Below are 18,612 nucleotides of genomic sequence, written 5' to 3'. Positions count from 1 at the left end.
GCCAGTGTAAACATTTGTAAGAGATCCCTACCCAGCCACAGCAAAAAAAAAAAAAAAAAAAAAAAAGGAAAAAAAAAAGAAAAGGAAAAAAAAAAAGAAGTAGAATATAGAAAGAGAGTAGGTAATTTTTTTTTTTTTTTTTTTTTTTTTTAAGTAGGTTCCATGCCCATCCTGGAGCCCAGCTCCGGGCTCAAACTCACAACCAAGAGGTCAAGACTAGAGCCAAGATCAAGAGTCTGATGCTTGACACACTGAGCCACCCAGGTGCCCCCGGAGTAGGTAATATATATATTTTTTAAATCAGGACCAATTAAGGCAGTTATAAATGGGTAACATTTAAAAATACACTATAGTGAGTTTCAAGACATGCCAAGTTCACCAAAACAATTTTTATTTCCAGTGTTTAATTGGGTATGCACACAGGCATGACACAGGTTTGGATTCATTAAAGTCCTCATGCAGAATTATATTCTTCTCGATAAAGAAGCCAGTTCCATCCAGGTCACTATCTACACATCTATGTTACAACATTTATATCAAATCTGGTATCTGAAGAAAAGATACACATATAATATGTTCATTTAAGTTACGTATTTTACAGAAAGATTAAAAATTCAAGTCACACAAAACTCAAAAACTGTATTAAAAGTTTGAATATAAAACTCAGAGATCCACCTGGAATGACGAGAGAATGCTAGTTCTGTATCCACCTGTGTTAAAACTGGTAAATGTCATGAAATTTGTTACCAATAAAATGCATTTATTTATTCAACGTAAGTTATCTAATTTTAACAATATGGCACCCTAATAACCAAATGGATTTTTATGATGAGGCACTTTTGTTAGTGATGAAACCAAAAGAACAAATTTGCTGCACACAAATGCCAGCTGTTTGCTTCAGTAATCTCGGGTATACACTGTGTAGTAAGTTGCAACAAATACCTTGCTCATTTGTATACAACTGTCCAACATTTGTAAAATGTGTGTATATATATATATATATATATATATATATATATATATGTACACACACACACACACACACACACACACACATATATATGTTCTTCTGGCTGTAGTAATGCACTGTAAAGTTATTCCACAGTGCAAAATGATGAAACCAGCCCAAATGAAGGCTGCATAATAACAATTCTGGTACAAGAAAATATTTACAGAGTTACTGGAACGTGTAACAGTAGCTTTTCAGTTGCTATAGTGGACATGCCCCAGATCAAAGACAGGGATGAGACTGTGCTCCACTGCCTGGGGTTTCGGCCAGTTTCTGAGGCTGGGCATTATAATGCTGCCGAACTAGCATTTTGGCTCATGTTCTGGAAGCTTTCTCCGTTGATCTGGTCGGGTGACCGTGGCGGTCTGGAAAGAAGGGGCCTGGGGGCCGGAGCCGAGGGACCCGGAGAAGCGCCCGCGGCGGGCTGCGAACTCTGAGGCGCATCGGGCGCGGCCCCGTCAACTGCGCGGGCACCGCCGTCGGGCGCCGGGTCCCCCGCGTCCGCCCCGCTGAGGTCGGAGGCGCTGGTGCGCAGGCGCTCCCGGGCCAGCCAGTCGGAGATGGACAGGTCCTGGGCGGAGCACTTGGGCTTCAGCCGGTGGACCGCGGAGAGCTCGGCGTCCTTGTCCGCCGCCTGCTCGTGCGCCTTCCAGAAGCTGAGCACGCTGAGCTCGGCCGCGTCGCGGTGGCCCCCGAGCGTGTGCCGCCGCTTGATGTTCTTGCGCTTGGCGGCCTCGGCGCCGGCTTTCTGGCTTCCCACGCCGAACATGTCGTCGGCCGGCGCCCGGGGCCTGAGTTTTAACCGGTCCGCGATTTTCGTCTTCCAGGTGGGCTCCTGCTTCTCCGACTCGCTCCTGGTGGGCGGCAGCAGGCTCCCCGTGGACTTGCCTTTCTTCATGACGTCGAACACCCTGCTGATGGCCGGGCTGTCCCGGTCGCCCCTGGAGTCCCCCAGGCCGCCGCTGTCGGACTTGAAGCGGGCCGACTTCCTCCTGGACAGGGTGTCGCACTCGATAAGCTTGTGGGAGCTGAAGAGCGGCCTCCGGCTGTCCAGGCTGGGCGTCAGGCTCCCCTCGGTGCCGCTGAGCTCGCTGCCCTCCGAGTTGCGGCGGCCCGCCTTGCCGGCGTCCTGCAGCGCGCCCCGCAGCAGCCGCTCGGACGCCAGCGCGCCCGGGAACACGGGGAAGTCCGTCTCGCTGTCTGTCTCCACCGGGCGGCCCTCGCTCACGCGCTCGCTGCGCTCGTCGTCCGCCTCGTCGCCCCGGCTCTCGGCCACCGAGCGCACGTCGGGGCTGAGCCGGCTGCCGTCCAGGCCGGCGGGGTGCGCGCCGGGGCAGTCCGACGCGAGGGCGCCCGGGGCGGCCTGAAAGCCGCGGTGCCTCGCGCCCGGGCTGCCGCACTTCCCCGCGGAGAGCCCGGCCGGGGACGCCTGCGAGCCGGAGTCCGAGCCCGGCTCTTCCAAGTGGCAGGACCTGGGGGCGCCGGGTGGCCGGGGGCTCTCTCTCGGCCCCGGGAAGCGGCAGCTCGGCGCCGGCGACTTCGGGGGTTTGGCGCTGTGCGGCGGGGAGGGCTCCTCCGACGCGGCGCTCTGCTTTCGGGGCGGCGTCTTTTCGTCTTTTGGGGCCCCGGGGTCCTTCTTAGCCGTGTTTTCTTTGGAAATGGCGATCCTTTGTTTTCTGCACAATGTCTCACTCTCTTTTTTGGATTCTTCTTTAATGTCATTGTGACTCTGTTCTGTGTTATCTTTCTTAAAAAATACATTGTCCAGTTCGTCTTCTGAGCTGCTGGGTTGGGCCTTTTCTTTGGGCTTTTTCCTCTTGCGACTGGCGGCTGCGAAGATGGAGGACACCAGCAGCTCCCTGCTATACTGATCTTTGCCAGATCCCCAAGAACCCTGCGAGAAATCAGAGAAATGAGACTGAACACAGGCACACCGCTGAGTTCCTCTTCTGAAAAAGTTTCCCCCAAACGTTTCTTACTGCATTAACTCTATTAAAGCTCCGGAAGCACGGACAGAACGTAGTTTTTTTTTATACCTCCCTGGAACCTGCTCATGAGGTAGATTGTTCCTTCTATTCAACTAGGGCGGTTTCTTCGCAACTGGTGGTATTTACGGCTGTGTCACGCCCCACACACATCCTCCTTTCAGAGACGTGTTTTGTGCTTAGAGCTGTCTAGCGCTCCTATTCTCGTTCATTTCCCTGCATCTCCTGACTTCCCCTGCTCCTGGGGGCCCCACATTCTTCAGGTTCCTTAATCTGGAACACAGGTTGAAGAGTTAATATCCTGGCACAGCTGAGTATAATGTCCTGACATAAGTTACTACAACTCTATGACTGACTTCCCCTTCCTAATTACAGACACCGTATGACACACACTGTATGGGGTAAACTCACTAAGGGAACTCTCTGGTCTTCCATCAGTTCAGCCAGACTCGATCTTCAGACTTGCCTTGGGCAAATCAGGCTGGTAATGTCTCATTTATCTCAAGGTAACAACAAAATCAGAAAATTCAAAGAACGTAAGGTCAACTGAGGATCTTAAATCCTTACCATGGAAGCACTATCCCTGATAAAGTTGTAGTGCAGGCTACTGGCTTCGGTAGCTGCGCGTGATAGGCCCTTGATGACGACTATTTCATCAGTTTGCTCGGGAGGCCTACTGGCTAAGTGAATGGTGGGGGGAGTCAGTAACACTTGCTGGTTAACCAGAGACCATGTAAGACGAGCAGGAAGGCAGGGAGTACGCTGAGTAAGAGAAGCAGAGAGTTGACTTCTCTACGGTCGTAAACATCCCAGACAAACTAAAACTACTATACTGAAGTCTTGAAAAAGTAAAAACTTAGGCTGCTGTACTAAAAAGGATTCACCAGAATGAAACTGCAGATTAACAGAACTTTGTTTCTACAAGTAAGAAAGGATTCCCTGATTATCCAGTACACTGCTTAGTTGGTTATCCACATTTTAACAGCTTCCGCTAAAGAGAGAAACTAAGACATGTTAAGAAATACACATCTAGGGGCGCCTGGGTGGCTCAGTGGGTTAAGCCGCTGCCTTCAGCTCGGGTCATGATCTCAGGGTCCTGGGATCGAGCCCTGCATCAGGCTCTCTGCTCAGCAGGGAGCCTGCTTCCTCCTCTCTCTCTGCCTGCCTCTCTGCCTGCTTGTGATCTCTCTCTGTCAAATAAATAAATAAAATCTTAAAAAAAAAAAAAAGAAATACACATCTAATAAGAGGGAAGGAGGAAATTTCAAACAGGTCTCAAATCTCAATCCAAATCTAAATCTAAATCTGGAATCTTATCTTTGGGGGGAAAAAAAAAAGGAAACAGTCCCAAATTAAAAGCATCCCTAAAAAAAAAAAAAAAAAAAAAAAAAAAGACAATAAAATGCAGGGGATGATCCTTAATTTCATCCTGTACAGGAAAATAAAAAACAATCTACATTTACATTATTGGGACTTGGGACAATTGGAGAAATTTGTGTAAAGACTCCATTAGAAATAGTAATGTTGTGTACTCATGTTAATTACCTGGGTATGAGAATTACCCTGTGATTATAGAGAACGCCCCGTTCTCAGAATGTGCATGCTGAAGCATTTAGGGTAAAGTGTTTTCATGTCTGTAAGTAATTCTCAAATGGTCACCTCCCCCCCTCAAATGATATATATCAAGATGGACCAAATTAACAATCTAAGGCAAAAGGTTTGGGTGCTATTATCCTTGTAACTTTTCTCTAGGTTTAAAACTTCTCAAAATAAAAAGTTGGGGCAAAAGCCCAGTAAAAAATACAGGGTGAGTGATAATGAATGACATGACTGGGACACTTTGTAAAATCTCCTGCAAGAATTATAATTTAATCACAGACAACTTCACTATGGTATTTAAACATGATATATATGTCTCACTTCCAAATAGAATGACGTTGTAAGAAATCTATTGACAATTCTAGCTGCTACTGTCTTAGCAGATCAAAGTTTGGATAAACTGGATTAATAAAAACCCTTCTAAGACTAAGAACTTCCCAGAGCTACTCAAAATTTGTAATTGGTGGTGTCAACAGAATACAAATTATGTAAAAATACTGATTTTTCTGAAAGGCAGGCAAGAATATATTTTTCGTAAGAATGTGTAATGATAACGAAAACTGTATTACTACTGAAATATTTACAGGTGAAACGTGATGCTTGGGCTTACCTTCAAGGTAGTCTAGGGGGAGGGAAGTGGGAGTGAAATGTACATGGAACCAGATGGCCACCCACATGTTAACTATTGAGAATGGATAATGATTGCATGGGGATTCATTATACCATCGTCTCTGCTTTTGTGTACGTTAGAAAATGTTCAGATTTAAGAATTTAAGAAACAGGGGTCTACTCCTCTGTATTAGGCTAAACTATGCCGAGAGAAACCCAACATTCCGACGCACAATCCCTTGTTCTACCACAGTCTACGAACTCATTTTTCCCTCTCAAAGACTCTGTCGGTCTGTGTCATCTGACACAGAGAGGGATGCGCTTGTAGCCTAGTCCTAACAATCAGCCAGAAGGAAACTCCCCCACTGCCAGGTAGCTCAGAATTGTATGGAACCATTTACCTTAGATTTTGTTGAGTCACTAGTAGCTGAATCTGTGAGAAGTTAAACAAAACATGGTCAGTATCAGTCAATCTTTGCTGCTTTCAACAAACAATGCAAAACTTATGGAAAAGACAGGCACAGAACAAAATGAGAAAGCAAAACTCAAACAAAACAAGAGAACACAGTGGATAGTCAGAGCTCACAAAGATGCAAGCTGCACCACAGAAAGCCACCGCCATGAAAGGATGCTGTGAATTGTAGGCAGAATCAGCTCAATGAGAGGAATGGCAAAGGAGCCCTGTACTAAACAAAAACAGAAACACTAGTGTTTATCAAGATTTCTAATTATTAAATCTAGCAGTAAAGAAGCTGGAAGACCTTTTTAAGAATTGTACTATGTGCCACATCCTGTATGTGAAACTGATACACAATGTAGAACTTTCAAGATGGTTGGCTGTCCTAGCTACAAATCGAGACACTCATACTCGGTGCGTTTACGTTGATTTTTGTCAGACTGTCAAACTCATATTTTGTAAGCATATATTTGCATGCATCTGGATGCATTAGGAAACCCTGCTTCCAGGTCACTTTGGTTTTTCAATAATGCTGATCTTTGGGCTTCAGACCCCAGTTTCACATCTGTGCAGTCAGGGATCCTTGTGACTAGTTTGGTTAAATTGCTACCAGTTTCATAGTTATCTATCACAAATGCTATTATGGAAATGGAAAAATGGAGACCATAATTTTCACTGTCTGGCAAAAACTCAGATTATACAAGTATAAAGAGGGTAGGAAGGGGCTAGCACTAGTCAGGAGAAGACCAATTGGGAAATTTTGTCTTTCAAGTCGAGGGAAATTGATTTTCAAGGTTAATGAGCTGAGCCCCATGCCACGCCCCTTTGAACACATGGCTAAATGCTTTATGACTTTAAGAACTGGTAGACCATACCATGCTATTTCTCCTCTCGGTCTGCTTCAGAAATAACAAGAAACAGCAGAAAAACTTTTAAGAAAGTAGTATTGATCTGTTTACAATAATCTTTACGAGAAAATTTACACCACAGATCAACCGTGTTTGCATTTACAAGAATCGGGGGTTTCTGCAGACAAGGCAGCTACAGTGTGGACAGCAGTCCTCCTTCTTCCTACAGCTCCAGCTGTCCATCAGGGCCACCACAGAATCCACTAGCGACATTACCGTGTGATAGACTCCTCCCACTTCGCCTGTGCAACATCAGTATAGATATGCCTGTGTCAGTAAGTGCTGAAAAAACCCTTTAGGACTCAAACAAGAACTAGAGACAAAGGGAGAACAGCGTGTAAAATAACATGCTAGATATAGTGCAACAGTTCGGCGGGAGAAAACCGTCCGCAACAGAGCCTATGAAAACTGCTACTTAACCACACATGAGCGCGGCAAGAGAGAACAGAAGAAAATGTCAAATCAGTCCGACTTCTACTGTGACATCTGCAGCGACAAATAATATGCTGTATTTATGAAAATGGCGCCCATTAGCAGTTCGACATTGTTCACTTGCTGCTTTTAAACAGAACGTCTAGCTCAAGAATAAGAACTACTTGTACAGTCTCGATCACACTTTCTGCCATCACAGCAACCACATATTCAGCAGCATATATCTGTTTTACCTTGTGATGACTATTACATGGAAACTGTGAATTAAAAAAAAAGAACAAAACAGTGGTTTGCATGCTCATTTCCCTCAGATTTCCACTCTGACAAGCATTACAATCCCATGCACTGCCAATGGCATTAGAGTCACTGGAAGATAATTGAGATCAATCAGAAAAGGAAGATTCAGTTTTTTATTAGTAGAAAGGGGGAAAAAAAAAAAGAGAAGAAAAGGAAAAAAATCATAGTGAATTGTTACTTATGATTGATTTCGTTCTTTCATGTTACGAGGATTTAGCTTAACCTTAACCAGATCGGTACTGCCCAGGCAAGAGTTACCTGATACATCTCCCGGGGAGACTCCTGTCCTTCCAATGTTGGTGAGTAAATGATCTATGTTGGGCACTGGCTGGGAGTCTACTGTGTTTTCCTCCTGCACTGTTGTCTATGGTTAATAAACAAAGATCTCTTCATCATCTCTTCAAAGATAATTTCTTTAAAATTCAAACAACATTTAGTAAAAGACACATTTACTGAGTGGAGCACACGTGCTTAACTTTTTACATCGTTTACATGTCATTAATGAACTATGAAATAAGCATCATACTTGTATTTTCACTTGACCGGAAACTGAGGAGCTATAGACCTGCTTCCGGGGCGCAAAGCGGACAATAGCATACAAAGCAGGAAGTTGATGCTGTTGGGTCAGGAGCTTGTGTCCCGAATGAAAAAAGTCAGTACGAAGGCTGACGGACGATACTTACAAGAGGTTCTTCCACACCTTCTTCTGTGAAAAACCAGTCATGCTAAAATTTAAAATAAAAAAAGGTGAAAAGAGAAACTAAAGGACCCCCATAATATATCTATATTTTGGAGGATAATACTGGGGGGAGGAGCTTTCTTAGAAAACAAAAATTACAAGCAAATTCTGCCCTACCAAACACCAGCTGCTCACATGAAAATTATTTTTTTGATAAGATGAAGCCTGAACTTACGTGCTGGATAAGTGTCTCTACGATCTTGTACTGGTCTGGCATGTGAGTGACCATGTGGGTCATGTTGTCTTCGGATGTTCTCACAAGAGTTGGACCAAAAACTATCGCTAGGTTTCTTGGTTCCATCTGGAACAAGGGATGTTATTGAAAGATATCAGAATTTTTCTTAAGAAAGTAGGTTTAAATTCCCATTGTGTGTTTGGCATTTTATTTCTGAAAGGTTCTTTTGATGAAAAAGAACTCAAAGAACAACGGTTAGACTGATTGTGTATAAAAAAAACGAATGCTTCCTAGTTAGGCTTTCTATAAGCTAATCTACACTTAATGTCTTTTTCCTGCTTTAATGACAATGTACTGTGCTTAACTGGCATTCATTTTTTTCATGAAGTCTTTGATTGCAAGCAATTGATCTGCTTCAAAACTAGTATTACCAGAGCTGCATTAACTGACAAAAATATTAAAATCAAAGGGAAAAAAACCTTACGAACAATAGGGCAACCCTCTTCCCCTCAAAAACTAAAAGAAACAAAACAAAACAACAAAAGAAACAACAACCCAAAAAACAACTAGAAAAAAATGTTCAAAGACATATTACCTTTTTCAAACTTGCCCCCATGGTACATCAAAAGTGCTAACACTTAAAAACCCAATGTCCAGAAATATTCTTTTTTGACCAATTTTTACTTCAACAAAAACTTCCAAAGCTCTTTGCTTATCCTTGTGTCAACCTGAACACCTCAATATAACATGCTTCTATGTTTGGACATTCATTTCCATGGTATTTTGTATTCCTTGTTTAATTACACAATTATCAAAGGTATAGATCTTTTGTTTTCCTTTGTTGTATCCTATAGCGTCTGGTGTAATATTTTGAAGTCAGGATTTGATTAAAATGTCAAATAGCTTTAACCAACCCCGAAAACTTACCAGGGGGGTAAATGGATGAATGAATAAGTAAATAAATAAATAAATAGATAAATAAAATAAATCACTGCAGAACTCAAAAAGTCGAACTGGTTTATGGAAGCACGCTACTATCCCGTTTTGGGAGAGCCGCGCACATGCCCACACGTGTACACAAACACATTTCCGGTATGGTGGAAAGCAGAAAATGCACAGATTTCCTGTTCCAAAGCAACTGTTCAGCATCAAATATGTCATCTACCATAACACATGCATCATTACACTCTGCTCACGACAGAGATATCAGGAGAAATTGTGATCAAAGTCAGTATTTTCAGAGCAAGTTGACCTAGTGGAAAGAAAATCTGACTGCAGGAAGGGCTGGCTTGAACTGAGCACACAGGCGTGTTCCTTATTCTCCCGCTGGAGGATGCATTCTCATTCCCAAATCTGCACTGGTAAAAGTGGCTCAGAAAATCAAGTCCATCTCAAAGGTCTTCTGCAAAATTTTTACTGGGTTCTTGTCTACTATGATTTCGTTTCAGTTTTTGTAGACTAATCATTGCACACATTATTATCTATGTGTATACAGTCGTATTTACTATGTGGGTATATAGTTTTAGCTGGCTCTTACCTAAAGCTGGTAACATAAGTAGTTCATCACTTATTTAGTCATTAATTACCTAAGGCAAATTCTGTATTTCTGGAAAGACGTCCCACACATGTAGTCACAGTGTTAGTTAATACAGTAAAGCCAGAATAAATTCTACAGTAAAGAATTTTTGTTCATAAAAATTACATTACATTGTTTATGTAACATTACATAACTTACATTTTGCTTAATTCGGTGCTTTCTAAACTAATGAGACCATCAGATGCTATGTCCCCTGCACTGCTGACAACCAGCAAAAGTGATGAATGATGTAATGCACTTTGGGAAATGCTGAAATAATTAGAAAATATTTCAGCTACAATTATACTGAGAATTTTCTGGATGAACTTCTAGAAACTGTACCATTAATTGATACTGGTTCGTTCTTTCTTTTGTTCCTTTTTCCTTTTATGTCCTATCACTGTTGAGGAAATTGAGAACCTAAGGGATATTATAACACTGCTTGTAAACGTCCCACAGGTAATAGGGTTTGATCCTGTTCTCAAACCCCAAACTTACTACAACTGTGAGCAACTGTCTTCTGGAACATGACAGATGCTAAACTGACCTGAATGAATGCATTTTGCTCGACCTTCAGCAGGCAGGACCTTTTGGGAAAAGGTGACAGCAGTGTTCCTGAGCTTGTGGTATTCTGTTTTTTCTCTTCTCCACAAGCCAAGATGACTTTGTTTCTATATTTTTAAGTAATACCCAAGATTCAGAAAATCATTGTTTTGCAACCTCTAAAGATATCACTGGTTTAGGCAACAACCATGAAGGATGGAATAAAATGATATAAAGTTAAGATTATAACATATCAACTGAACACACTGTGTGAACCTTTAGATACTGATTTAAACAAACAGGGGTGAAAAGACATTTCTTGAAACCAATCTGGAAAAACTGAACATGAACGGAGTAGTAGATAATATGAAGGGATAACACATTTTGGTGTGTTTGACAAAGGCGATGTGATTCTGTTAAACAAACAACAAAGAAGAAGGTCCTCTCTGCTTAAAATGGAACAAAACAAAACAAAAAAGAACCTGTCAGTCTTCCCTCTATGCTGTTTGGTACTACTTGATTGTCGCATTGCACAAAAGTACAGCAAATGCACAGATGAAAAAGGAAGTAAAATTTTTGACTTCCATTTTTCTTGCTGGATAAATAGAAAAGGAAATGTCTTTTCAAAATGGTGACAATTGATATTTTGGGATCTTTTGCTTTGAAGAGTGATCTTTAGAGGGGCTCCCTGGCCAAGAGTGTGTATTTGAGAGGTTTTGTTGACCTCTCAATAACCATGATTTTAATTGACATGAAGCAATGACACGTATCTTTTCAACTAAAGCCCCGAAAGCACGCTTCTTCAATATGTACTTTACACACCTTATTTTTTTCTGAATTTTCTGCCACTGTTTTCAGATGAGCGGAAAGGAACTTCAGAGTTTCATAATGATGTTCGGGCAAGTCGTGAATCTGAAACATATTATTTTCATGATGGATTTAGAGGCTGAATTTCAGTTGCCCTCCAAAAATATAAAATAATACCTACTAGTCTTTTTAACGTTTTCAGACGGTCTAGAGGATCTTCTTTACGATTGGCCTCAATAAAATCAGCATATTTATCTGACAACAACAATAAGAAGAACAAAACAAGTTTATCTCAAATTGCTTAGGTGAGTTGTGATCGAGATTTCTTTTAAGGTTTGGCTTCAAAACCCAATACAAAAACTTAAATGTAGGGATGACCCCAAATGGCCTTTGAAATGTAAGTCTCCAAAACAGCTATCATTTTTAATGACCCTCCAAGCCTTATCATCAAATAAAATTCCCTAAAATGTGAGTTCTCTGAGAGTACTGTCCTGTATTTATAGTCCCCACTCTCTTTTATCCCCCAACCACAACATCAAGAACAGTGTCTTATATAAGTTAAATATTTGGCTTGACTGAAAAAATGTTTTTCTACTAATTGTACTTTATTGTGTCTGAAGACTTTTGACAGTGAGTAATAATATATTTTTAACTTGGCAAGCAAATATGGATAGACAGGATAACTTATATTTTACTGAACCTAAATAACATTATAAATTCTCATTTTCGCTGATATTTATCCATAAGAAAAAAAATTTGAGTGACAAAAAATAGCCAAAATTACGCTTTACAGAGAAGTAACAACTGAACAAAATCTCCTGCTTCCTTTGACAAAATATCAATATTCTTTGGCTTTCCAACAATGTAATTTTAAACTGTTTCAACTGGAATCTTTTGCGGGAGTTCACTCACCATTTGTGAAAAGAGGCTCAGGGAGTTTTCTGAAGAAGGATTTTAATAAACTGCTTATCACATTCAAATCTCGCCATTTCTAGATGGGTAAAATAGAAACATGGCGTTTTTGTAGTCAATACCATCAAAGGGGGAAAAAACCCACAGATCAGGTATTCAGACAGAAATAAACACACTTACATCATCTTGTATGTCAATGTCAGCCATCCCCTTGTTGAGTTCTTCTTGCATACTTGAAATGGCTGCGTTATTTCCAGGGACTCTATAAATACCTGTATACTCAAGACCTCTTTCTTCAACTAATTTGCAACATATGTCAACTATTAATGGAATATACTGCAAAACAAGAAATAAATATTTTATTTAATACAGCACAAATGTTTCTATTTGTTAGTAGATACATATCGTAGCTAAGAGGCCCTTTCCATCTGAGACAAAATACATACATCTCTGCTATTTGATAGAGAGAAAATGCAGAACAGAGACATTGATTACAGAACCGGGAATAGAGCAGAAGCAGCAAGAAAGATCTGGGACAGTGGGAGGAGAACAAATAGGTCAAGACAGGGAGATAAACATCAAAGAGGAAATGAGGCAAGTCTGAAGTGAAGAGAATGTGGGAGCAGCACCCATGAATAAAGGCGAGTAAAATCCAAAGGAGAAGAGGGGAGAGAATAACATCAAGCGACTCATGACACGAATCCTCACACAGATGCCATACACACGCACATGCGCACACAGACACGTGCGTGCACACTCGCACATTTACATGTGTTATACTTTCTTAATCAGGTTCTTGTTCTCATCCTTCTTTTAAGGTGCTAGAAGCAGAAACACACAGGATTTGAAAATGAACTCTTACCATTTCAGATACATTCCTAATAGACGAATCATTACTCTATCTTAGAGTCAATATGTTAGAAAAAGAGCATTATAGATGAAATTACTCAACATGGCCTTATGCGCCAGCAATGCTTAGGGAAGTTGGGTCTGCTATGAAGAGGAAGATACTCATCAGATTAACAGATACTCTGTGTCATCGGAGGGGCTGTGTACTCCAGGTCCTAGAAGGCCTACACCTGAACTAATGACCGTAGGAAGTGCGGGCGGCTGGGGTCTCCTACCCGATTGGTATGCGCTGGTGGGCAGTCATCCAATCTGACACCAAATGTTCCAGTAGCAGTGGGCTTTTTTTCAAATGTCTTTCTCATAATACTTGGAATGCCTTTTCTCCATGTGCCTTTGTCTTTTGGGGGACTGGTATCATCTTTTGATTTTATGCAAAAAAAAAAAAGAAAAAGAAAATGGAAACAAGCATGTTTAAATCATGACTTTAAGAGTCTTTTATCAAGATTTATATACATCAGAGTCCTGTACTATAAATGACAGATCCTATATTTATCAAAAATATTGTATTATATTCTCTTCCTAATACAGCATTCCTTTTAACCTCCCATATAATTAAATCGGAATTAGTTATGCTTTTCTACCCTTTTACAATCTGTACCATGGTTTTCTTTAAAACAGTCAAGACAACAGGATCAGTGTGACATCTCAGTAGTGAGATTTTAGCATAAGGAAACATGATGGTTTTATCTCAAAGTAACAGTGCCTGGATCGCCTGCATTAAAGCCGTGCTGCCTTTTATGTAGATGTATATCTTCCCTCATATCATCTTTATTACAAGACAAAGACTCACCTTAAGGGAAAACCCCATTAGACTAGATGGGGCCCAGGGTCACCTTTGAGCTAGCTCGCACTGGGCTGAGGTCAGCAGAAATGGTACAGAAGAACATAAAATACCTTTATTTATTTATTATTTTTATTTTTTTATATAGAGAGAAAGACAGAGACAGAAGTGGCAGGGAAGAGCAGACAGAAAATGAGAGAGCCCATCTTAAGCAGGCTCCACGCTCAGCATGGGGGCCAATGCGGGATTCCATCTCAGGACCCTGGGATCATGAACTGAGCCACAATTGAGTCAGATGCCTAACCAACCGAGCCATCCAGCCGCCCCATGAAATACCTTTAAAATCCCAACTTTAAACCATCGTATTTGTTAAATTTATGCAGGAACACTACCATCAGTACCTTTACTGAGAAGTTTCCTTTCTGACTCTTCCTTGGGAGAGTGCGGACTTTGGGTCTTTGGCTCTGACTTAGCACCAAGCAGAGTCTGCCGAATGCTCAGACTCTGGCGAGGTGTTTTTGGCAACTGTTCTGCTTTGCTGCTGAAAGAAATGAACATTTCTTAACAACTGTAGGGCATTTTATATCCAAATTAAGTTGTAGGCGTCGTGGGATTCTCACCTCATCAGACTGTTATATTCTTTGATTCTTCGGCTGATTAGATCCCTGTTAGTCACTCCAGTGTCCTATAGAATAAACAGGAGGTAAGATTAGAAAGTCAATTTGAAACATGAGTCGGGATCCCTACTCTTCTGAGGCTCTGCTGTACCGCACTGCTTAGCCTGTTTGGCTCCTAGACTCTCAGTGGAGTTGTTTAAAAATCTCTGTTCCACATCACCATCCAATATCACTATGCAAGAAATGATCCAAGCACCCCCCATCCACTGCCAAAAGAGTTTTCTGTTTATTGTCTGTACTCCTACAATCCCTAGAATAGTACCAGCAAGCAGCAGGTGTTCAAACTTACTGATGTGACATTTTTTTATAAATGACTGGGAAGCAGCAGGCCCGTTTTCTTTTTTTTTTTTTTTAGTTTGTTCCTCTCTCTCTAATCCCAGAAGGACTGATCAGCATTTCAAAATAAGACAGTTGGATAAAAGACGGGAAAATACTGTCAAAATTTGTTAATGATGAATTTACAGGAGCAGTGAGACAGAGGGTCATTTAGTGTCAGAAGAGGCACTGATATTATCAGAAGAGAAAAAGCTCAAAACTGGGCATTTCAACCTCAATTGATTAGCTTTTATAATATGCTGTATGGTAAACTCTGATTTCACCATGAAGTGATGACTTTTTTCTACTGATTTCAATTATACATTGACATGTAGCATCAACTTTTTTTTTTTTTTACTTGTTTCATTTTGATTATAACGAACAATAAAATTTACAGATATAAGCTTTGGAGTCAAATAATCTCAGTTCAAATATTCTTCCTACTTATCAGTTGAGAGATCATATGGTTAGGATCTAGACTGAGATTGCCGGGGTTTAAGTCCCCGGCCCTGACACTTAACAGCTGTGTGACCTTATGGAAATTATGTAACCTCTCTTTGCCAGTGTCCTTGTTTGCAAAATGGTGATGACAGTAACAGGACACATTCATATGGTTGCTGAGACTTATTCATGTAAAACATTCTTATTTTCCCTGTTTACCGTACAAACATGCATGTCGGATGCTTTCTTTACAGTGCTGGTTAGAGAACAAAGGTTGATTTGATACGGATCTGGTGTTTATTTTTAACCACAAACAAGGCAGGGGTGTAAACTATCAGAGAAAAAGGGCACAGTCATTTTTCCTATGACCTAAGTTTTCACAATTTGAATTGGACATAACTGGAAACAACTATATTAGAGAACATATTTTGCACAACCTTACAATTAACGTGGGTGTCCCTGTGTCCCGTGAGTTAAGGGGAGAGAACACTGCGCGCTTTTTTTTTGTCATAACAATGAACACAAAAAGTGAGAACAACATGTAAGAAAAACTGTGTTAATGATATTAAAAGATACTCTTGAGTAAAAGCTAGACTTAATCACTGCGGAATTTGCTCTGTCAAATGTATAATTACATACGCTAGAGATACTACATTGCCAATGAAGTTCCTGTTGTAAAAAAATATCTCGATGGCTATGAGCCAGAAACTCTCAAGTCCCTAAACATTCCTTAATAAAAAGAAAAATTGGCTTTTCGCATGATCTGACAATGCAAGTTTTCTTAGAAGCCAGAACTGACAGCAGGCTCTATTATATTCTCGAGTGCGTATCTCATGAATGAAAATCCTCATATCTGTATCTCTTTGCATTTACACAGTAATTTGTTCTGGTAAGAACCTTCACTACACTGTAAGCCCCACAATAATCCTGTCTTTGAGATAAGGAACCAGATCTGGAATGATTTAGTCATAAAGGTAATGACCAGGACTAGTCCTGATCCTGCTTCTGAGAAAATAAGCGAAATATATGAATTATCTATTTTTGTAGTTCAGTAATGCTGATCCCAACATAAGTGAAAGTAATATAAAACAGGTACACCTGAATTTTCCTTTTGATCAATTTTTCAAGGGAAAATAGCGTATTTTAATTGTTTAAACTGTATCCAATTCTTTCGATCTTCCTAAGAAAAAAGTGATGAAAGAACCTGGTTTGATTTATGTCACTTGGAACACACACCTCCTCGTTGAGCGTGCTGCTCTCCTGGATGGTCTTGATCCACGCTAACATGTCGTCTCTATCCTCGGCCTGAAAGAGGCACTCGCAGTCTGGAGTGGTAAGCCGAAACACGTTCTTCCTCTTGGTCTCGCTGTAAGAGATGTCTATTAAGCAGGCGTTGACGCTGATGGGCTGCTCTTCTTCGGATGGCGTCGTCTGCTCTCTTTTGTCTTTGTACAAGTAAAGCGAATGTCCCCGAAGCACAACATACATCTGTTTCCATGGCCGAATACTTCCACCAACTCGCTGGAAAACACGGAACAGTTCGGGGACACTTCATGCTTGGCTCAGTCTCAGGGCAGGACAAACACATCAAGCAACACTGTTCACACACACACACACACACACACACACACACACACACACACACGTACACCCAGCAGGTAGAGCGGGTATCTGCTTCGCGATCGCATCTGCTTCTTAGGAGAGGAATGACAAACACTGGAGCAGAAACCAAGCTGGGCAAGGTATTCCTGACCAAAATCAACCTTAATCTGGTTGGGGAAAAAAAAAAACCTGTTGAATTGTTCATGAACAAAGTACATAAGATAAACTGAATAAAGTAAGTAAGGTAAAAGAAGAGTAGCAAAATATATAAAATATATAAAAATGCTAAGAGAATAGAAAATAAGAAAAAAATCCATCAAAAAAAAATTTTTGAGTGAGAGTAAGGCTTAAGACAAGCCCCAGATCATGCAACTGACAAACACTACATAAGGAGATTCCAAAACAACAGGCATGAGTAATGAATGAAACTAACAAAACTGATCAACTTTAATTTATATGGTCCAGCAACAATATCCATATGCAAGTTGGGTTTTCTTAAAAATTTAGACTCTTTTGACAGTATCAAATTTTTTTTGGTAACTTATCTGCCTAAATATTATAAGCAATTTTATGGCCAAGTTTTTATTATATTGAAATCTACTTAATGAAGCATATAAATACTGATACTCATTTTTATAACCCAACATTTATAAAATAAAGTGAAAGGACCAAATTATAAAAGCAACTTAAAAGGAAAAATTGGGACAAGCTAAATTAAAAATTTTAAATTATTAATATGGAGAACTGCCACTCCCTAAAGGAAGACTCTGGGAAAATCTATGGCTAATAAACTATTTAATAAGAAAAGCTGAGCTCCTTCTTAAATACTCTGATTTCTCTTCTTTGTTGGCAAAATATAGGGCTGTATATTCTATCTGCAGTTGATACACAGGATGAAAAATATAAAATTAAATCATTGATGAGAATTAAAAAATTTTTACTTCCTTTATGCAGAAAAAGCTATCTAGAAGTGATATTTTCTTCTCTCTTCTGGGTAATTTGCCATTTGTGTATCCAGACTTCATGTGCTATTTTACAGGGCTGCATTTCATATACCCACGGCAGCTGAGAAAACGTACTACCTTGCCCTTGTCGGTGACAAGTGGTCGGAAGTGGAGCCACCCTTCCTTGGCAGCATCACTGAAAACCTCTGAGGAAGAATCTTTCCTGGATCCAGAGTCTTCTGATGACTTCTGGCTGTCTACCATCTACAGAAAAGGCCAAGAAAATATAGTAAAACACCAGCTTTCTGTCTTATCAACATTTACACATTGAAATTAATTTGCTAAAAAGAAAATCTTTAATGTTCCAAATGAAGGGTTATTTTTGAAAAAAAAAAATACTACCATTACCAATTACATTAGAAAAATTTCTGGTCTCATTTAAAAAAAAAAACTGAATTGACTACCATCATTTTTTAAAAGTCTGCAGGAATTTTTAATCATTAAAAAATAACAGAAACAGTATAATTTTCCTGCTTTTAAGAGCTCATATTTTAGTGAGAAAAGACAAATCAGAATGAAAAAGACAAGAAAATGATCAGACTGCGATTAGTACCATTTGGGAGAAGAACAGCGAGACACGGTAATGAATGACTGAGTCGTGGCTAGAAGTTGGGGCTGCTATGGCAAGGCCTCCTGAAGAAAGAATTTTTAAAAGATGAAATGTGGACGAAAAATTTTAAAAGGGGCCATCCATGAAAGGTCAGGAAAAAGAAAAGTTTAGAGAGGATGTATAGTTAGTGATTAAGTATGTTTACCATTATTATTTTATTTTATTCATTTTTTTTTTAAAAGATTTTATTTGAGAGGGAGAGAGCATGAGCAGGGTCAGGGGGCA

General features: G+C 40.4%; 1 protein-coding gene across 1 annotated transcript in view; it reads right to left on the bottom strand.

Annotated features, from left to right (window-relative positions):
* Positions 1-370: 370 nt before the first annotated feature.
* ARHGAP21 (Rho GTPase activating protein 21) overlaps positions 371-18,612 on the bottom strand; it is a 136,989-nt gene continuing 118,747 nt past the window's right edge. Inside the window, 15 exon segments of the mRNA XM_047740098.1 lie at positions 371-1,300; positions 1,302-2,903; positions 5,604-5,635; positions 7,555-7,660; positions 7,980-8,021; positions 8,211-8,336; positions 11,152-11,241; positions 11,318-11,391; positions 12,049-12,127; positions 12,229-12,384; positions 13,173-13,315; positions 14,140-14,276; positions 14,359-14,423; positions 16,408-16,692; positions 17,856-17,981. Of these exon segments, the coding sequence (XP_047596054.1) occupies positions 1,232-1,300; positions 1,302-2,903; positions 5,604-5,635; positions 7,555-7,660; positions 7,980-8,021; positions 8,211-8,336; positions 11,152-11,241; positions 11,318-11,391; positions 12,049-12,127; positions 12,229-12,384; positions 13,173-13,315; positions 14,140-14,276; positions 14,359-14,423; positions 16,408-16,692; positions 17,856-17,981 (3,132 nt within the window). The 3' untranslated portion in view covers positions 371-1,231.

This window comes from Lutra lutra, chromosome 8, assembly GCF_902655055.1.
Source record: "Lutra lutra chromosome 8, mLutLut1.2, whole genome shotgun sequence".
NCBI lineage: Eukaryota > Metazoa > Chordata > Mammalia > Carnivora > Mustelidae > Lutra > Lutra lutra.
The sequence above is the reverse complement of the archived record's forward strand: the minus strand, read 5'-3'. Positions and strand labels throughout refer to the sequence as shown.